The 18100-nt window shown below is 36.8% G+C and overlaps 1 protein-coding gene across 5 annotated transcripts in view; it reads right to left on the reverse strand.

Annotated features, from left to right (window-relative positions):
- Trip4 (thyroid hormone receptor interactor 4) overlaps positions 1 to 18100 on the reverse strand; it is a 71329-nt gene that overhangs the window by 39751 nt on the left and 13478 nt on the right. For 2 of the 5 annotated variants that reach the window (XR_009225132.1, XM_046426601.2), the window contains exons 1-6: positions 14699 to 14854; positions 8186 to 8355; positions 7443 to 7576; positions 4653 to 4865; positions 2385 to 2463; positions 784 to 913 (exon numbers count right to left, since the gene is read on the reverse strand). Coding sequence is in view for 4 of the 5 variants with exons in the window: in XM_046426601.2 (XP_046282557.1) it covers positions 784 to 913; positions 2385 to 2463; positions 4653 to 4865; positions 7443 to 7576; positions 8186 to 8355; positions 14699 to 14799 (827 nt within the window). In the remaining variant the exon portion in view is untranslated. Of the gene's footprint in view, positions 1 to 783; positions 914 to 2384; positions 2464 to 4652; positions 4866 to 7442; positions 7577 to 8185; positions 8356 to 14569; positions 14855 to 18100 lie in introns of those variants that run through there. The other 3 variants (XM_046426602.2, XM_046426604.2, XM_046426603.2) reach the window with 3 other exon arrangements.

The following is an 18100-nucleotide window of genomic DNA, read 5'->3' on the forward strand; positions in this document are numbered from 1 at the left end:
ACCTAAGTTTGTGCAAATAAACTCTATGATTTTCAACAATGACAAAATCACTTAAAACATATTTCTCAGAACACATCTCCATCCATCGTTAAGCAATAAATGATTGCATACGTTGACTAGATGAATAAATGGCTGCAAGTGAAATAAGTAGGGAATTATGACAACCCAAGTCAACTGTCCAGGGGGTATACTAGCATTTGCCAAAACAAACTGATGCAGGGCCAGACACAGTGACACATACATGTAATCAGAGCAATGCAGGAGGCTGAGGCAGGAGGATCACAAATCTGAAGCCATCCAGAGTACCTCGGTGAGACCCTATCTCAAAATAAAAAGGGCTGGGGATGTACTTCAATGGTAGAACACCCTAAGTTCAATCCCTAGTACCAGAAAAACAAACAAACAAAAAATAAACTGGTGCAGGATACGATTCTCTTGGTGAGAGCCTATTTTATTCAAACACAGATTCAAAAACAAGATGTAGGCCTCCTATACACAGCATCCAGCTCTTCTTTGTAAACTCTTTCACATTCCACTTTGAGAAGGTATCAAATGCCAAAATAGTGTTGTTGTTTTTTTTTAATTTTTATTTTTGTAGTTGTAGATGGACAGCATACTTTTATTTTATTTTGTTTTTATTTCTATGTGTTGCTGAGGATCAAACCCAGTGCTTCACATGTGCTAGGCAAGCACTCTGCCACTGAGCTACAGCCCTAGCCCCAAAATTTTTAATGGCGTGGAAAAGTCTATTTCTTAGCATTTGTTATTCTAACCATATCATACCTAGTTCTGTCAAACTCTAACAGTTTATCTTTATGCTTGATAGCCTTCTCCAGACCAGACTTAATTCGAGATTCTTGATGAGGAAGAAGGTCCTTGGTAGAGATGTCTACCTTTCCAGAATTCTCCATCCCTGAAATTGAATAAGGAAATCAAATGATATCAGCCTATATAGTACAAATTAGCTGTATTACTGTTCAGCAAAGAACAAAATATGGGAAGATCTCATTCTGATCTGCTGGTCTGGAGCCTTCATTTCAATGGAAAACAACCAAGTACAGAGGCCAGGTCTAACTTTTAAAGTATCAAGTGTTGCTTGATATGTAATAGGTACTAAATGAATGTTGAGGTCCTTTTCTTCCCTTACAGAATTTTGGATCACTAAAGGTACTAAAGTGTTCAAACACACAACATAAAAATGACTGATAGGACTGAAGATATAGCTAGCAATTAATCAATCAATCAACAAAATTAAATGCTGTAAAAATGAAAACCTTTACTGAGTAGGGCTGACTATCATTTTTAAATGTACTTTTACAAATCAAAACAAAAATAATGGAAGAAAAAAAGAAAAATTTCAGGAAGAGAGCAAAAATGAAAAGTTTAATGTAAAAGCATTTAATATAAATTAAATTATTTAATTCTCACAATAATATTTGAAATTATATTTGTTATAAAGTTAAGGAAATTGAAATTCACAGATGATGATAAATCAAATGGTATCAGCCTACAGTACAAATTAGCTGTACTACTGTTCAGCAAAGAACAAAATATGGGAAGAGTTCACTAAATTAGAAAATAGGAGGAATTAGCCAGGTGTGGTGATGCACACCCAAATACAAGTGACTCAGGAGGCTGAGGGAGGAGGATGGCAAATTCAAGACCAGCCTGTCTCAAAATAAAAAAGGGTTTGGGGTATAGCTCAGTGGCAAAGCATCTTTGAGTTCAATTCCAGTACCACCACCAAAAAAAAAAAAAAAAGAAAGAAAAGAAAAGAAAAAAGAAACAAGGAGGAATTAGCCTGGTATGATGGTACATACCTATACTCCCAGCTACTTAGGAGCCTGGGCAGGAGGATCACTTGAGGGTTAAGCCTTGGCAATATAGCAAGACCCAGTCTCAAAAAATAAATAAATAAAAATGTAGACATGTTCAACCTCACTAACAATTTCAAAAATTAGGGCTGGAGATGTAGCTCAGTGGTAGAGTACTTGCCTAGCATGTATGAGTCCCTGGATTCAGTCCCTGGCACCACACACATACTCTTTAATAGAGAGACAGGGAGAGAGGGAGAGAAAGAGAGAAAGAGAAATTCTCTTTTCTTTATTTCTTAACTTATTTGGTTACTTATTTATATGAGTTTGAGCTCATGGATATTAATTTTATTCTTTGAGCTGTGATCCAATGTACTATTATATATTTGTTACTCAAAGTTATGTAGCTAAAATAGTAAAATTTAAAAAAATAAGTGGTTGTTGAATAGATGAATGAATAAACTGCATCTTTTATAAACTGCATCTTTCATACCACAATATAGGAAAGAAAAACAACCATAGATACAAGTTGTACCCATCACCACAGTCATTTAGAAGATTCCTGTCTACCTGACATGAGCTTCTTCAGCAATTTCTGGCTTTTGTTTGAGTCACGCTGTAAAATATCCTGTTCTTCATGTGTACATACCTGTAAAATAATAAGAGAAGGACACATGATCTAACAGTTAAATTATATTGTTCACTTGATATACCTTAAATGTAACCTTAAATTATACATTAGATATGACAATAAAATGACATTATTGATGCTTTTCATCAGGACAAATCTATTAAAACACATTAAACTAAATAAGTTTTTCCTTCTCTCTTCATTTCCTTTTTATGAGACATACAAAAATAAAAAACTACCTCACTGCAAGTATATCTAACACTTGGTGGGGTTTTATTTTCTATTTATTTAAATCTCCTGTACTTTCAAAGGACAAATATTTGTCTTTGGAACACTAGAAAAATCAAGTAAGACTTTTTATTAAATCTTCTGATTCTAGAAAAAAAGAACCAGAAAAAGAAGCAGATTACAGTACCACTAGTGAAATTAGATTTACTTTTATACTATGATTTACTTTTATACTAAATATATATGCACACACACATTTTTTTGCAGTGCTGAGGATGGAACCCAGGGCCTCATGCATGCTAGGCAAGGTATCTACCACTCAGTTACATCTCTAGCCCAACTATATATATTTTGTTTCTTTGCTTTCAAACATAACAAACTTAGAAAATAATGAATATGTTAAGCAAAGAAAGCTCCATTTAATATAAAATTATTGCAAGTTTTAGAAGGAAGCTGAGGGCTGGGGATGTGGCTCAAGCGGTAGCGTGCTCGCCTGGCATGCGTGCGGCCCGGGTTCGATCCTCAGCACCACATACAAACAAAGATGTTGTGTCCGCCGAAAACTAAAAAATAAATATTAAAAATTCTCTCTCTCTCTCTCTCCCCCTCCCTCTCTCACTCTATCTTTAAAAAAAAAAAAAAAAAGAAGGAAGCTGAGAAGGGACTGTGTCAAACTTATCAAATTTAAGACTTTAAGACCAATCTGGTTTGCATTACTATTTCTTGAACTGAACAGACCTAAGAGAAAAAATTCACTGCCTCTTTTTTTTTTTTTTGGTACTGGGGATTGAACCCAGGGGCACTTAACCACTGAACCATTTCCCCAGCCTTTTTGTATTTTATTTAGAGACAGGGTCTCACTAAGGGCCTTGCTAAGTTGCTGAGGGTGGCTTTGAACTCTTGATCCTCCTGCCTCAGCCTCCCAAGTTGCTGGGATTAGAGGTGTGAACCACTATGCCCAGCTAACTGCTATTTCATAAACATGGTGAAAACTACATTTTTCAGGTCATTCAGTTGTCTATCAGTTTAATCTCTGAGTATGTGGAAAAATCAAGAGTCCATTAGAGAAAATACAGCAATATAAAACAGATGCCTTTATCAACATCAAATGTTATTGCTTCTGCCAGACAGCTCAACTGGTAAAATAAGCTTTTCAGACAGCTCTTTAGAGTTTTTAAGAGTCATTATTGCTATTTCTCTTTTTTCCTTTTTTATCTTTGGTAGTGCTGGGGATTGAATCCAGGGCCTCATACATGTTAGGCAAGTGTTCTACCATTAAGCCAGATCCCCACATCCCTAGCCCTATTACTACTGCATTCTTTTTGTGTTTATTAATTTTTAGTTGTAGTTGGACACAATATCTTTATTTATTTATTTATTTTTATGTGGTTCTGAGGATCGAACCCAGGGCCTTGTACGTGCGAGGTGAATGCTCTATTGCTGAGCCACAACCCCAGGCCTACTACTACATTCTTAAGGTCATTTCTTAAACAAAGCAAAGTTATAACAGGTGTTGTTCCAGAAACAGAAGCTATGAAGTCTTAAAGATTATGTCACCATGACTCTTGCCCCTACAGATATAAGCCACATCTGAAGACTACAAAAAATCCTGACACTTCAAGCTCTAAAGTTTTTAGTTTTGCTTTTTTTTGGTCCCAGGGATTGAACATAGGGCTCTTAACTACTCAGCCACATCTCAGCCTTTTTATATTTTTAGTCTGAGACAGGGTCTTGCTGAGTTGCTTAGGGCTTTGCTAAATTGCTGAGGCTGCCTTTGAACTTGAGATACTCCTGCCTCAGGCTCCTGAGCCACTGGGATTATAGGGGTGCTCCACAATGCCTGGCACAACCTGGGGTTTCTAATCAAATCCCTGCTACTAGAATCCTTGGGGAAGAAATTTACCAAGAAAAAGGGAAATTGCTAGGGATCTGAATGGCTCTGTGTATTAACACAATAAAACAATAGAAAAAAAATTTACCAGAGATCCACAGAATAAGCAGGGGCCGGAACCCTCTTGTTCACAGACGATCCGCCCACAGATGAGACAGTTATTGATGAGCTTATGCTTCTGGCCCAGGCAGTCACAAGGGTGGCGACCAGGAAGTAGGACTGCAAGCTTGTCCTGTCCCTCTCTTGTGTATAAATTGACAAATTTTGTCTTCTTCTTTACAGAGCTACTGTTCTCTTGTGCCTAATTGTACAAAGACATCACAATAACACTGAACAATGAGAATGAAAAGAATGAAGGAGGGAAAACCTCAGTTATTTAGAAAGAGAAGGGGAGAGACAAAAATAGTAGAGAGAAGGGGAGATCGAGGCAAGCAGGAAAAGGCATAGTATGTCACTCCACAATCTAAAATCTGAAATGGATTACTTTTGTTGTAGTTGTTTTGTTTTTCACAGTTCTGGGGATTGAACCCAGGGACACTGTGCCAGTTAGCTACATCCCCAGCCTTTTTTATTTTGAGAGAAGATCTCACTAAATGGATGAGACTGGCCTCAAACCTGTATCACTGCCTCAGCCTCCTGAATAGCTAGGATTATAGGCGTCCACCACCACACCCAGCTTATATTTTTGAGTTATGTAAATATGTTAGAAGTATCTGAACATTTCCACAGTTTGTGTTTTATTTTTGGTACAGGATTGAACCCAGGTTCGCTCTATCACTGAACACATTCCAGGTACCTCAGCCTGCTGGGAGTCCCTTACAGGCATGTTCCACTGTGCCTAGTTCTGGACGTAAGCTGCCAAAGTGTCCCTAGACAGCTTAAATCAATATACATTGCTACCAGTAGTGTTCAGAATGTTCCTAACTTAATACAACTTCGTTATCACTGAGTAATTTGTTGTGGTGGTGGTGGTACTGGGGATTGAACGCAGGCTCTACCACTGAGCTATATCCCCAGCTAGTCTTTTTTTTTTTTTTCTTTTGTCCTTTTCTTCCCCACAACCCTTTTTATTTTTTGTTTTAAGACAGGGTCTTGTTAAGTTACCTAAGCTAGCCTTGGACTCTCAATCCTGATGCTTAGTCTTCTGAGTAACTGGGATTACAGGCATGTGCTACTGTGCTCAGCTTTAATGTGTAATTATTTATTAGTAGAATAATCAGACAGCCTGGTTTGCTTAGGAGTTGGGGGAGGGAGTGTCCCAGGACATGAGAGTTTCAATGCTAAAACTTAAAAAGTCCCAAACAAACAAGGAAAAAAGACGACAAATTGGTCACCTTAATTATAAGTAAAGTTAAACACCTTTCTATACTAATCATCTATGCTTTTCTTTTGCTTCTGAAGGTCTTTGTTTTTGTGGTACTGGGGAGTGAGTCCAGTGCCATTCAACCACCAAGCCCCATCACCAACTCTTTTTATTTTTTATTTTAAGACAGGGTCTTGCTAAGGTGCCCAGGCTGGCCTCAAACTTGCAATCCTCCCGACTCAGCTTCTTGCTCAGCTTCCCAAATTATTGGGAATATAGGTATGTGGCACAACACCTGGCTGTTTGTGATAGTCTTTGCTCATTTCATTCCTATTGACAAAAAACTTTCACTCTTCTATTACTTCTCTTTAATTTAATATTAATTATTTTTCAAACACTTTTAAATTCTCCCTCATCCCCTCTCCCAGCACTGGGGATTGAACTCACCAATTTGCATGTGCTCAGCAAATGCTGTATCAATGAGGTACACTCTAAGCCCACCTATGTTTGTTTGTTTTTGTGGTAATGGGGATTGAATTCAGGGGCACTTTACTACTGAGCTACGTCTCCAATCCTTTTCATTTTTTATTTTAAGACAAGGTCTTACTAAATTGCCCAAGAGGGGGACTCAAATGTGCAATCATCCTCTGCCTTAGCCTCCTATATCCCTGGCATTACAGGCATGTGCCACTGTGTCTTAGTGTCCTATATCCCTGGGATTATAGGAATGTGCCACTGTGCCTGCCCTATGTTTTTTTCTTGGTAATCACACTCAAAATTTTTGAGTTCAGTACTTCAATCTTAGTTTAATTAACTACTATTTCTTTGGGGAAATTTAGCTTATCAAATTTCCCTGATTATAAACATTTGTTTTCCTTAAGAGTTATTGTGAGAGCCAAGAGAGACTAGGAAATAAGTTTTGAAGGCTAGACGATAATAATAATATTAGAGAAGACTGGTTCAAGAAAGGAACACCTTTTTTTTTTTTTAAACAAAGTTCAGGTTTTTTTAACTTTATTTTTTATAATTTTTTTAATGTTTATTTTTTAGTTTTAGGTGGACACAATATCTTTATTTTATTTTTATGTGGTGCTGAGAATTGAACCCAGTGTCTCACGCATGCTAGGCAAGTGAGCTACCACTTGAGCCACATCCCCAGCCTTATACCTTTATTTTATTTATTTATTTTTATGTGGGGCTGAGGATCGAACCCAGGGCCTCGCACGTGCTAGACGAGCATTCTACCACTAAGCCACAACCCCAGCCGAAAGGAATACCTTTAATAATAGCAAGCATTGTGCGTTCTTTCAGCATTAACCTACAAAATGTTGAAGTTGAAACCCACAGCATGTCATTATTTTCTATCAGTTGGATAGTATGTATTAAGTTCAATCCATAGAACCACCAAACAAAAAAACCTACCATATAGAAAGCAATATGTCATCATTATCATCTAAATTCATGTATTTGTTGAAAATTGCCACTGCAGATCAATTTTTACACTTCACTCTCTAAAAAATATTAGTCACTTCTTCTCCATAGAGGCAGAAAAAGCTTCATTCTATAAGTACTCACCTTGGCCAAATCAAAAGGTGTTTTGACCTCTATAGTTGTGTCATGTTCAGCAAATGCAGGAACTTCCTGTTTATTTCTTCCTTTCCGCCTACCACGCTTTAGCTGGTCTCCTGATTTATGCATATCAAAACTTTCTTTAAAGAATAAACACACAATCACACAAAGATTGATAATAGTAAGAATCATTAGTTAACAACTTTTTCTTTTTTTTTTAATCACAGTACTGGCATTTGAACCTAGGGCCTCACCCCACATGTATTAGTTAACTTGAATAGGTAATAAAAAGAAAGCGATGCTTAGTAGAATCAAGACATCAAGTCAGGCAGAATTCCTTTCAATCCAGAACTAAACTAAACCATCATTTTCAAGATTATAGTCAATGATATTAACTCAAATACTACTGGCTGGATTAACAATTTAAAAGGTGATATTTATGATTATAAAGTAATAATGACTTAGGTCATTTACTTTGTTGTTCACCTTTTGGGAATTAAACAGAAACCTCTGTTATTTATACAATTATAATCAGTCAACATTTCTTTATTTTTCCTGTTTGGTACCACGGATGATTAAACTCAGGGGTGCTTAACAATTGAGACACATCCCCATCCCTTTTTATTTTGAGACATATGATTATGTTTTAATTAGCTGTGAAGAAATACAGGTAGCTGAAAATACTAAGACTTTTAAACCTGCTAATTTATGAACAATATTTCAACCTATACCTAATTACATTAACTTACCATCTTTTTTAAAACATTGCTGCAAAGGATCAGAAAGCAACTCCTGATCATTCTTTTGCCATTTGGTTATAAGATTTTCTATGAATTGACCTTTTTTGCCTTCATTTCCCTGGAGGAGGTCCGTCACATATTCTCGTATTTCTTCAGCACTCTCAATTGACAAAACATACCTCAGGAGGCAAAGATAAAATTTGATGAAACAAGGATAACCTACATTATGCTTTTCAATAATTATAACGGAGGTCAAGGTAGTAAAAACCATTCATTAGGGTTAGAGATGTAACTCAGTGGTAGAGGGCTTGCCTAGTATGAGTAAAACTCTGGGTTCAATACCTAGCACCTCAAAATAAAAACAAACCCTACTATTCATTAATCTATTAAAAACTTTACTTTGAACTAATACTATGCAAGATACTAGGGATATGATTAGGACAAAGACCCTGATCTCAAGAAATTAATAATCTAAACTTCATATGTATTTAACCATTTACTATTTTGATGTATTTTTAGAATCAAATCAGTGCTGTGAAGTGTTACAGGGCTATCCTTAACATAGGAATACTTCCTATAGCTACACCTCTACATTTCCTTGGAAATGATACACACTACTTAATCTCTACATTTGCAAAATCTAAATTTCTATTATTTGCTGAAGATAGACTTATATACTATAACCTCATTATTTTTCCCTAACCAGTTATTAATTCAACATTTTTTTATACCTTTATTTTATTTATTTATTTTTATGTGGTGCTGAGGATCAAAACCAGGGCCTGGTATGTGTGAGTCAAGCACTCTGCCACTGAGCCACATCCCAGCCCCAATTCAACACTTGTAAGTCAAGGGCTGGGGCTGTAGCTCAGTGGTAGAGTGCTTGCCTCGAACGTTTTAGGCACTGGGTTCTATCTTCAGCACCACATAAAAAATAAATAAATAAAGATATTGTGTCCATCTACAACTAAAAAATTATTCTTAAAAATTTATAAATCAAGATTAGTGTCACATCAGAATAGATTTTTTTTTTTAATACCAGGGATTAAACCCAGGGGTGCTTTACCATTGAGCCACATCCCCAACCCTTTTTTAATATTTTCTTTAGAGACTGAGGCTTGCTATATTGCTTTAGGGCCTTGCTAAGTTGCTGAAGCTGGCTTTGAACTTGTGATCCTCCTGCCTCAGCCTCCAGAGCCGATGGGATTACAGGCAGGTGCCACTACTGCACGGGCAAGCAGATCTTTTTTAAGGAAATGCTATTAATTGTTTAGGAATATAAAATAATGCAACTTTCCTAGAAATCAATCAGCCAATATATTTCAAGTGTTTTAAAATAATCTAATAATTTTACTCAAAGGACCATATGTAAAATAAGAGACACAGAAAATTTTACACAAAAAAACTAATTGCATCATTATTTAAATTAGTAAAAAATCAGAAACTACCTAAATTCCAGTTGATAGGGGAAAGGATAAGTGAATTCAAGATTTTGGATTTTACGAAAGGTAATCTATTGCCAACACCAAAACTAAAATTTATGAGCTGGGTCGGGTGGTACATGCCTGTAATCCCAGCTACTCAGGAGGTTGAGAGAGGATTGCAAATTTGAGGCCAGCCTGGACAACAGAGACACCCTGCCTCAAAATAAAATTTTAAAAAAGGGCTGGGATGTGTAGCCCAGTGGATGAGTGCTTGCTTAGCATGTGTGAGGTCCTGAGTTCAATTTATAGCACTGCCAAAAAAATTTAAAAAGTGAAATTTATAAGAAATTATAATCAAGGGGTTGGGTTTATAGCTTAGCGGTAGAGCACTTGCCTAGCATGGGTGAAGCACTGGGCTTGATCCTCAGCACCACATAAAAATAAATAAATAAATTAAATAAAGGTATTGTGCCCATCTCTGACTAACAAAAAATTTATTATCAACCTGAGAACTCTTATAATAACGATAAGTAAAACAGTATATGATCCCACTTCCCATAAAAGGTGTACATACCCCAACCTATGTATAGGAAAAAGGCTAGAACATTATACACCAAAATCATTACCTTTGAGTGGTAAAGTTAAATGCAGTTTTTTTAAAAAATATTTTTTTAGTTGTGGGTGAACACAATAACTTTATTTTATTTGTTTATATGGTGCTGAGGATTGAACCCAGTGCCACACACATGCTAGGCAAGTGCTCTACCACTGAGCTGAAACCCCAGCCCCTATACAGTTTTAATTTATTTTCTTTTCCCCAGTAACAATGAATAATTTTTTAAAAATTATTTTGCATTATATTATATAACATTGCATTATAATATGCTTAGGAAAAAACACTAACAGAGAGAAAATGGTTTTCTCTAGATTGTGGCATTATGGTAATTTTGTTTCCTTCTTTATGCTTTTCTGATCTTTATTGGTTATCTACAGTAAATACATCTTATTGTTAACAAAAGAATAAGTGATAAAAAAATATAAATTTAAATATAAGCCAGGTGGTGTGTGGCTATAATCCCAGCTACTCAGGAGGTCAAGACAGGAAGATTCCAAGTTTGAGGCCAGCCTCAGCAACTTAGTAAGACCCTGTCTCAAAAAAAAAAAAAAAAAATTAAAGGGCTGGAATATAGCTCAGTGGTAGAGTGCCCCTGGGTTGTTCAATCCCCCATACAATATCAGCAAAAATGTAGATGCAAGACCCTCAAAACAGGGGCTGGGGTTGTGGCTCAGTGATAGAGCGCTTGTCTCACATGTGTGAGGCACTGGGTTTGATCCTCAGCATCACATAAATAAAATAAAGGTATTGTGCTCACCTACAACTTAAAAAAAAAAGACTCTCAAAACATTTGTAATTCAGACACATTAGTGAGACACAAGAAAATTATAATAATGTTATACCCTTTAAATGTGAAAAAATAAAATCACAAAATTGTCCCATCATTGGTAGCATATGGACAAGATACTTTTCATAGTGTCATGGTGGAACTGCAGTTATGAGCTACAGGTGAACAAACCTATACCTTTGGGCTTCCTTAAGAGTATATTAGAGTCCAGGCACAATGGCACATGTCTGTAATCCTAGTGCCTAGGAAGGCTGAGGCAAGAGGATCATGAATCCAAGGCCAGCCTCAACAACTTAGCAAGGACCCTGTCTCTAAAAAAAGGGCTGAAGATGTGGCTTTGTGGCTAAGCGCCCCTAGGCTTGATCCCCAATACCAAAAAAAAAGAGAACATATTATGATCATCAGGAGCTGAGGGGTTGTAGCTCAGTGGTAGAGCATTTGCCTTGTACTTATGAAACACTGGGTTTGATCCTCAGCACCACATAAAAGTAAATAAATAAAATAAGGATATTGTGTCCATCTACAACTAAAAAAATAATTTTTTTTTAAATGATCATCAGGGCTGGGGTTGTAACTCAGCAGTAGTGCACTTGCCTGAGGCACTGTGTTTGATTCTCAGCACCACATACAAATAAATAAATTAAAGGTCCATCAACAACTAAAAAAATATTTTTAAAAAATGATCATCAGGGCTGGGGATGTGGCTCAAGCGGTAGCGAGCTCGCCTGGCATGCGTGCGGCCCGGGTTCGATCCTCAGCACCACATACAAACAAAGATGTTGTGACCGCCGAAAACTAAAAAAAAAAATATATTAAAATTCTCTCTCTCTCTCTCTCTCTCTCTCTCTCCCTCCCCCTCTCTCTCTAAAAAAAAAAATGATCATCAGATTAAAAAAAAAAAAGACACAATGACATTTCAGGTCTTACATATTTCAACTACCTTCTCCTCAAAGCTTACCAGTCTCCATCAAAAAACTAACTGGTAGCCAAGACGCTCAGAGCTATATGGAATCTTAAAGGATCATTTAACCCTAGAATTCCAAATTTTCACCAAGGAAGTAAAAACAGTTCTGGAAATATTTTTTAAATATCATTTTAACAGTTTAATGAAGTATGATAAAGAACACTCATCCAAATGTGGTATATACCAAATATTATCAAAACAGTCAACTAAAAAAATGAACTCATGGAGATTGTGACACAGTTTATTTTGCTAACTCTGAACTCATCTTAATGTCTTATAAACATGTGACTGATTAGGAGTTTAATAATTCTGTGCTATTTTTAAAATTCAGATTACTCATGTAAAATTATGCAAGCTAGAACACTACTGTATTACACCTTGATAATTCTTTTTTTAAAAAAAGATGCTGATAGACCTTTATTTTGTTCATTTATTTTATGTGTACTGAGAATCGAACCCAGTGCCTCACACATGCTAGGCAAGCGCTCTGCCAATGAGCCACAACCTGAGCCCCACACCTTGATAATTCTTAATTTACTGCTAGACAAGACACAGTAAATGCCTTAGTCATGGAATAATAGCCTGTTGTGCAACAACTAGTGAATACTTTGTGGTTCAAATATTAGTACATTATATGAAATTTCAGTGATTATTGGAAGTTTGGAATACTTGTCTAACATGTACACATAAAATTAAAAAATGCAAGAAGGTGGGGGCTGAGGTTGTAGCTCAGTGACAGAGCACTTGCCTAGCATGTGCGAAGCACTGGGTTTGATCCTTAGCACCACATACAAATAAATAAAGGCATTCTGTCCATCTACAACTACGAAAAAAAAATTTTTTTAAATGCAAGCAGGTGATGGGCTTGGGTTGTGGCTCAGTGGTGGAGCGCTCGCCTAGCACATGCGAGACCCTGGGTTTAATCTTCAGCACCACACAAAAATAAATAAAATAAAGGTGTTGTGTCCAACTACAACTAAAAAATAAACATAAAAAAATGCAAGCAGGTGTTCCATACTTAGTGTTTCCATTTTTTTTTTTTTGGGGGGGGGCGGTTATGGGGATTGAATCCAGGGCTAGGCAAGAACTCTACCACTGAGCTTATACCCCAGTCCTTAGTATTTCAATTTTAAAATAGAAATTTATCACTTCACTTTCAGTGGTGTGGATGAGTTTGAGGAAAACTTGAGTCTGCCAAAAAAAACTGTTAAACCAGGATCTATGAGATCAGAATTTTCTTGATAGTGTATACTCAAAAATTTGATTCTGAGACTGAGAAGTCTGCATTTATCATCTGTAATCCATTCCAAGTTGTTGATTCATCAAAAATAGACACAATCTTTTAAGATACTAAGTGACTATAATGAACCCAGTAAATTTGAATTCACACATAATAATGTTAATAAAAACCACTTTTTTGGTACATATATTGTCAAGTCTTATTATTCAATTTGATAACATTCCACTAAATTAAAATGAATGTTTGAAAACTGTTTAACCTGATTTTGCATTCACACAAGAGTTAAGCCAAACCATGTGATATGTCTGGGGTTTTTTGGTTTTGGTAGTCTATTCAAGTGTTCAAAAACCAAAATCCTTTAAAATGGGCTGTCTTGACTCTCCTTGCCAACAAGTTTCAGTTTTCTCCCAAAGTGAAACTGCCTTACTTCCTACAAACCTAGAATCACAATTTAGGTTTCAGCATCAGTGAACAGGAATCAAATTAAGAAACACTTTCAGGTTCTTGATCAAGTCCGATTTTTGCAGACATTTTCCCCTCCACCTGAGCACGTAAAACCTATACTTTAGTTCTCAGGCAAAAGGGATCCTTTCCAGTAAATCTTTCGAGGTTGCAAACTTTTTATTTCTTTATTTTTCCCACTCATCAATAAAGTATTTATTATTTTTTATTCGTGCACTATAATTATACATAATAGTGGGATTCATTATGTCATATTCGTACATACACATAACTTGATCAATCTCCTAGTACTTTCCCTTCCGAATGTTTCAAATCTTAATGAAGATCCTTCAAAGTACTCTCCCAACTTCTGCTTTACCCATCTCAGAAACTCATCAAGATAGCACAACCCAATTGTATCGTTTTTGTTGCCCCAGCAACTGGTATGTAGTAATAAAGCAACATGTTCGTTAAACGATTGGAAGCACATATTAAATCATGTTTGCTATGTCTGTTTCAAAAGAATTTTAAACACGAAAGATAAACTCTACTAATTATTCATTTATAGATGAAGAAACCAAGGTACAGAGAAGGAAATTAAGTTGTTTAAGATTTCAAAATTGGTAAATGATAGCTGAATATAGAATATGAGTCAGGAACTACTTGCACTGTACCACATCACCCCAGTTTAAATTCCAGGTCCGACCTGACAAAACTCGGACCGGGCAAACCGAAATAAAGAATCTCTAAAGAAAATTTGACTTGCTGCTTCTCTCAGAGTCTATAAGGAAACTAGATCCTTGGACAATCTTATAGGGCTAATTACTACAGTTTTTCAGAAGAAAAAAACGTATATCGTACAGCTTGACAACCTTTCCAGAAGCTAAACTATAAAAGCGGAGACCAAAATTCGGCCCCTACAGACTAATTGCAGCTCTTTTATTATATTTCTTGTCTCTCATCAACTTTTCATTCCTCCCCGCTTTCCTTTTCTCTGTGCTAGTGCACATCCCAGAGCTCCTTCCCGCCTAGGACCCGAACTGGTCTCACTGCACGATCTCCTCGCTGACATCCAGGCCGAAAGTTTTCCGCAACTGCTGGGTGCACCAGAGCACCAGCGGCTCCCGGGACACCGCCCCAGCTACCGCCATCTTCCTCAGCCGGAACCAGCTGGACAACAAAAGCCCCACGTCCTGCGCGGGACTAGTTCCCTTTGCAACCCGACCTCGCTCACGCGGGTTCCGCCAGCTTGCACCGCCCGGCGCAGTTGCACCGCCCCAGCGCAGATCCCGCCCACCTGTACTGCCTCAGGCTTGTTCCCGCCTCCTTGTATGCTTCCGGGAATACCCAAGCTCCCTCAGCGCGTGCTTTTCTACATTGTTTGAGGTAGAATCGAGGAAGGCCATGGGCAACGCTGCCGAGAAGACAATAGAAATACCTATGAAAACTACAGTTTAGGGGGAAAAAAAACAAAACACAATACGCTGAAAGCTGAGAGTACAGCCTTTAAATCTTTCTGTTTTTACGTAAAACATTTAAAAACAACGCACGTAAGCTATTAGTACTATATTAATTTTTGTTCTGGTGGTGGTAGTTGTTATGAATACCCTCTGTAGTCTGATTAACTAGATTCACACTCCTACAATTTCTATTTAATTTGTTGAACTAGGTCTTTTCCATTAGGGCCAAGACAATTTATTAAGCTCAAAGGGGAAAATTAATAACAGGTATTGAAATTTGTCTTAGAAGATGTTCCACATGAATTCTCAACCCAAGATAACCAGACTTAGGGGGTCCTTTGCAGTTCCCCACTCTGATAGGGCAATGGGTTGGGGAAAATGTTAGCCAAACTTTTTTGGAAAGCATTTTTTATGATTCCCGGATATTTTTTGTTTGTTTGTTTGTTTTTTGGTTACCTTTATAGGTTAAAATTTTTCATTCTTGCCGGGTGCGGCGGTGCATGCGTGTAACCCCAGCCACTCGAGAAGCTGAGGCAGGAGGATAGCAGTTTAAAGAGGCTCTAATCAATTCAGTGAGACCCTGCCTTAAAAAAATAAAAAGGACTGGGGATGTCACTATTAAAGTAACTCTGGGTTGAATCCCTACCGCCCCTCCCCCCAAAAAACCCCAAGTTTTAAAAATTCCTATTAGCCTATTTAGACATTGAATGTTGTTTCACTTTTAAAAAAAATTAGTTCTCGGTGGATCTTTATTTTATTTATTTATATGTGGTGCTAAAATTCGAACCCAGTGCCTTGCACATGCTAGGAAAACATTCTACCGCTGAGCCACAACCCCAGCCCCAGTTTGACCTTTCCTTTTTTTCCTTTTTTTTTTAAGAGAGAGAATCTTTTTAATATTTATTTTTTGGTTTTCAGTGGACACAACATCTTTATTTTTTATGTGGTGCTGAGAATCTAACCCAGAGCCCCGCGTATGCCAGGCGAGCGTGCTACCGCTTGAGCCACATCCCCAGCCCCTGAACTTTTCTTAATGCTAATGTTTTTACTAGCATAACTAATCAAAATCATAAAAGTGTATTAACTTACATTGAGGTTAGATTGTTCTTGTCATTAATTTAGCATTTTTAACTTTTTTTTAAAAGCAAAATATTGTTGATATTAAGTAATAATGGATGCATGATTTGTGGGTATGCGATTTCTTTCTTTATAAAAATCTGATACATTTATTACTAATTAAAACATTCAAATCATTTACCCATTTCCATATTTGTTCTGTCCCATAACTAAAATACTAACTTCTTTTTTTTTTTTTTTTTAGACAGAGAGAGAGAGAATCTTAATATTTATTTCTTTTTTTAGTTTCCCGCGGACACAACATCTTTTGTTTGTATGTGGTGCTGAGGATCGAACCTGGGCCGCACTCATGCCAGGCGAGCGCGCTACCGCTTGAGCCACATCCCCAGCTAAAATATTGACTTCTGGAAGACAGACTATGACTTAAATTCGTAAAAAGCACAATAGAACTTAACATATCAGGGCTGGAGTTGTACTTAGTAGTAGTGTGCCTCCCTAGCACATGTGAGGCACTGGGTTTGATCCTCAGCATCACATAAAAATAAATAAATAAAATAAAGGTGTGGTGTCCAACTAAAAATATTTTTTAAAAAAGAACTTAACACATACATGTTATAATTAAATGACCAGGTCCTCAAGAATAATTTTTTTTCATAAAGCATATGTTTATGATTATAATTTCTAGGTTGTAATGTGTGCATATAACACCATTTACAATCATTATCCTGTATTCAATTACATTTCTGCCTAAGCAAAGCAAGCACACCCAGTTAATATGACTTAAATATATTCTTTGGGATTGGGGGTGTAGCTCAGTTGTAGAAAGTTTCCTTAACAAGGCCCTAGGGTCATTTTTTTTTTTTATTGGTACTGAGGACTGAATACCAGGTGATTAACCATTAAGCCACATCCTCAGCCCTTTTTATTTTTTATTTTGAGAGATGGTCTCACTAAGTTGATGAAGATGGTCTCAACTTTGTGATCATCCTGCCTCAGCCTCTCAAATCACTGGGATTACAGCCTTGCACCACCATGCCCAGCAGCTCTGGGTTCTGTAGCCAGCCCACATAAACATAAACATGCATACCAAAGATATACTTTGGTACAAATTTAAGTAGAAATTGCATTCACACATTTAACAATATTTTTCACATCACATAGTTCTCTGTTTCATGAATTGTAAAGGAGAAGTACTTCTCCAAAGCAAATATTTCTCTTAGAATTTTTAGTAGTGGGGAGGGAGGGGGAAAATCCTAGGCAGTGATACTGGTCAAATTATATTGTAGATACACACAATATAACACATTTCATCATTATGTACATAATGTACCAATAAAAACATAAAAGAAAAATAATTTTAGTAGGCATGACTTCATTGTCATAGTATTAAAAAGACATATAGGGCAGGGGATGTAACTCATTGGTAAGAGTGCTTGCCTAGCATATAGGATTGACTCCCAGCACATGCCCACTCCCCAAAAGACATACAAACACAACTATAGCAATAGTAATATGTAGACAGCCTCTATAGGAAAAGGTACATTTGAAATTCTTTCTAGCAATTTAACTGGCCTGTAGAATAGGAAAAAAGACTGTAGGCAGATCCAATCTTTGTAGGAATTTGATATGTGAATTCAATTCAGCCCTTTGTAGAAGGGTTTTTTGTTTTTTTTTTTTTTTTTTGTACAGGGAATTGAACCCATGGGCACTTAACAACTGAGCCACATCCCCAGCCCTTTTTTATATTTTATTTTGAGACAGGGTCTCATTAAGTTGCATAGGGCCTCTCTAAGTTGCTGAGGTTGCTAAGTTGCTGACTCTCCCCACCTCAACTTTCTTAACCCCTGGGAAGAGAGAATTTTAACTGAAAAGGAAACAATGGCATTTTACCAGAGTGAATTGAGATGGAACTTGA

Source organism: Marmota monax, unplaced genomic scaffold (assembly GCF_021218885.2).
Source record: "Marmota monax isolate L192 unplaced genomic scaffold, Marmota_monax_Labrador192_F-V1.1 WCK01_AAM20220418_F8-fsc00078, whole genome shotgun sequence".
NCBI lineage: Eukaryota > Metazoa > Chordata > Mammalia > Rodentia > Sciuridae > Marmota > Marmota monax.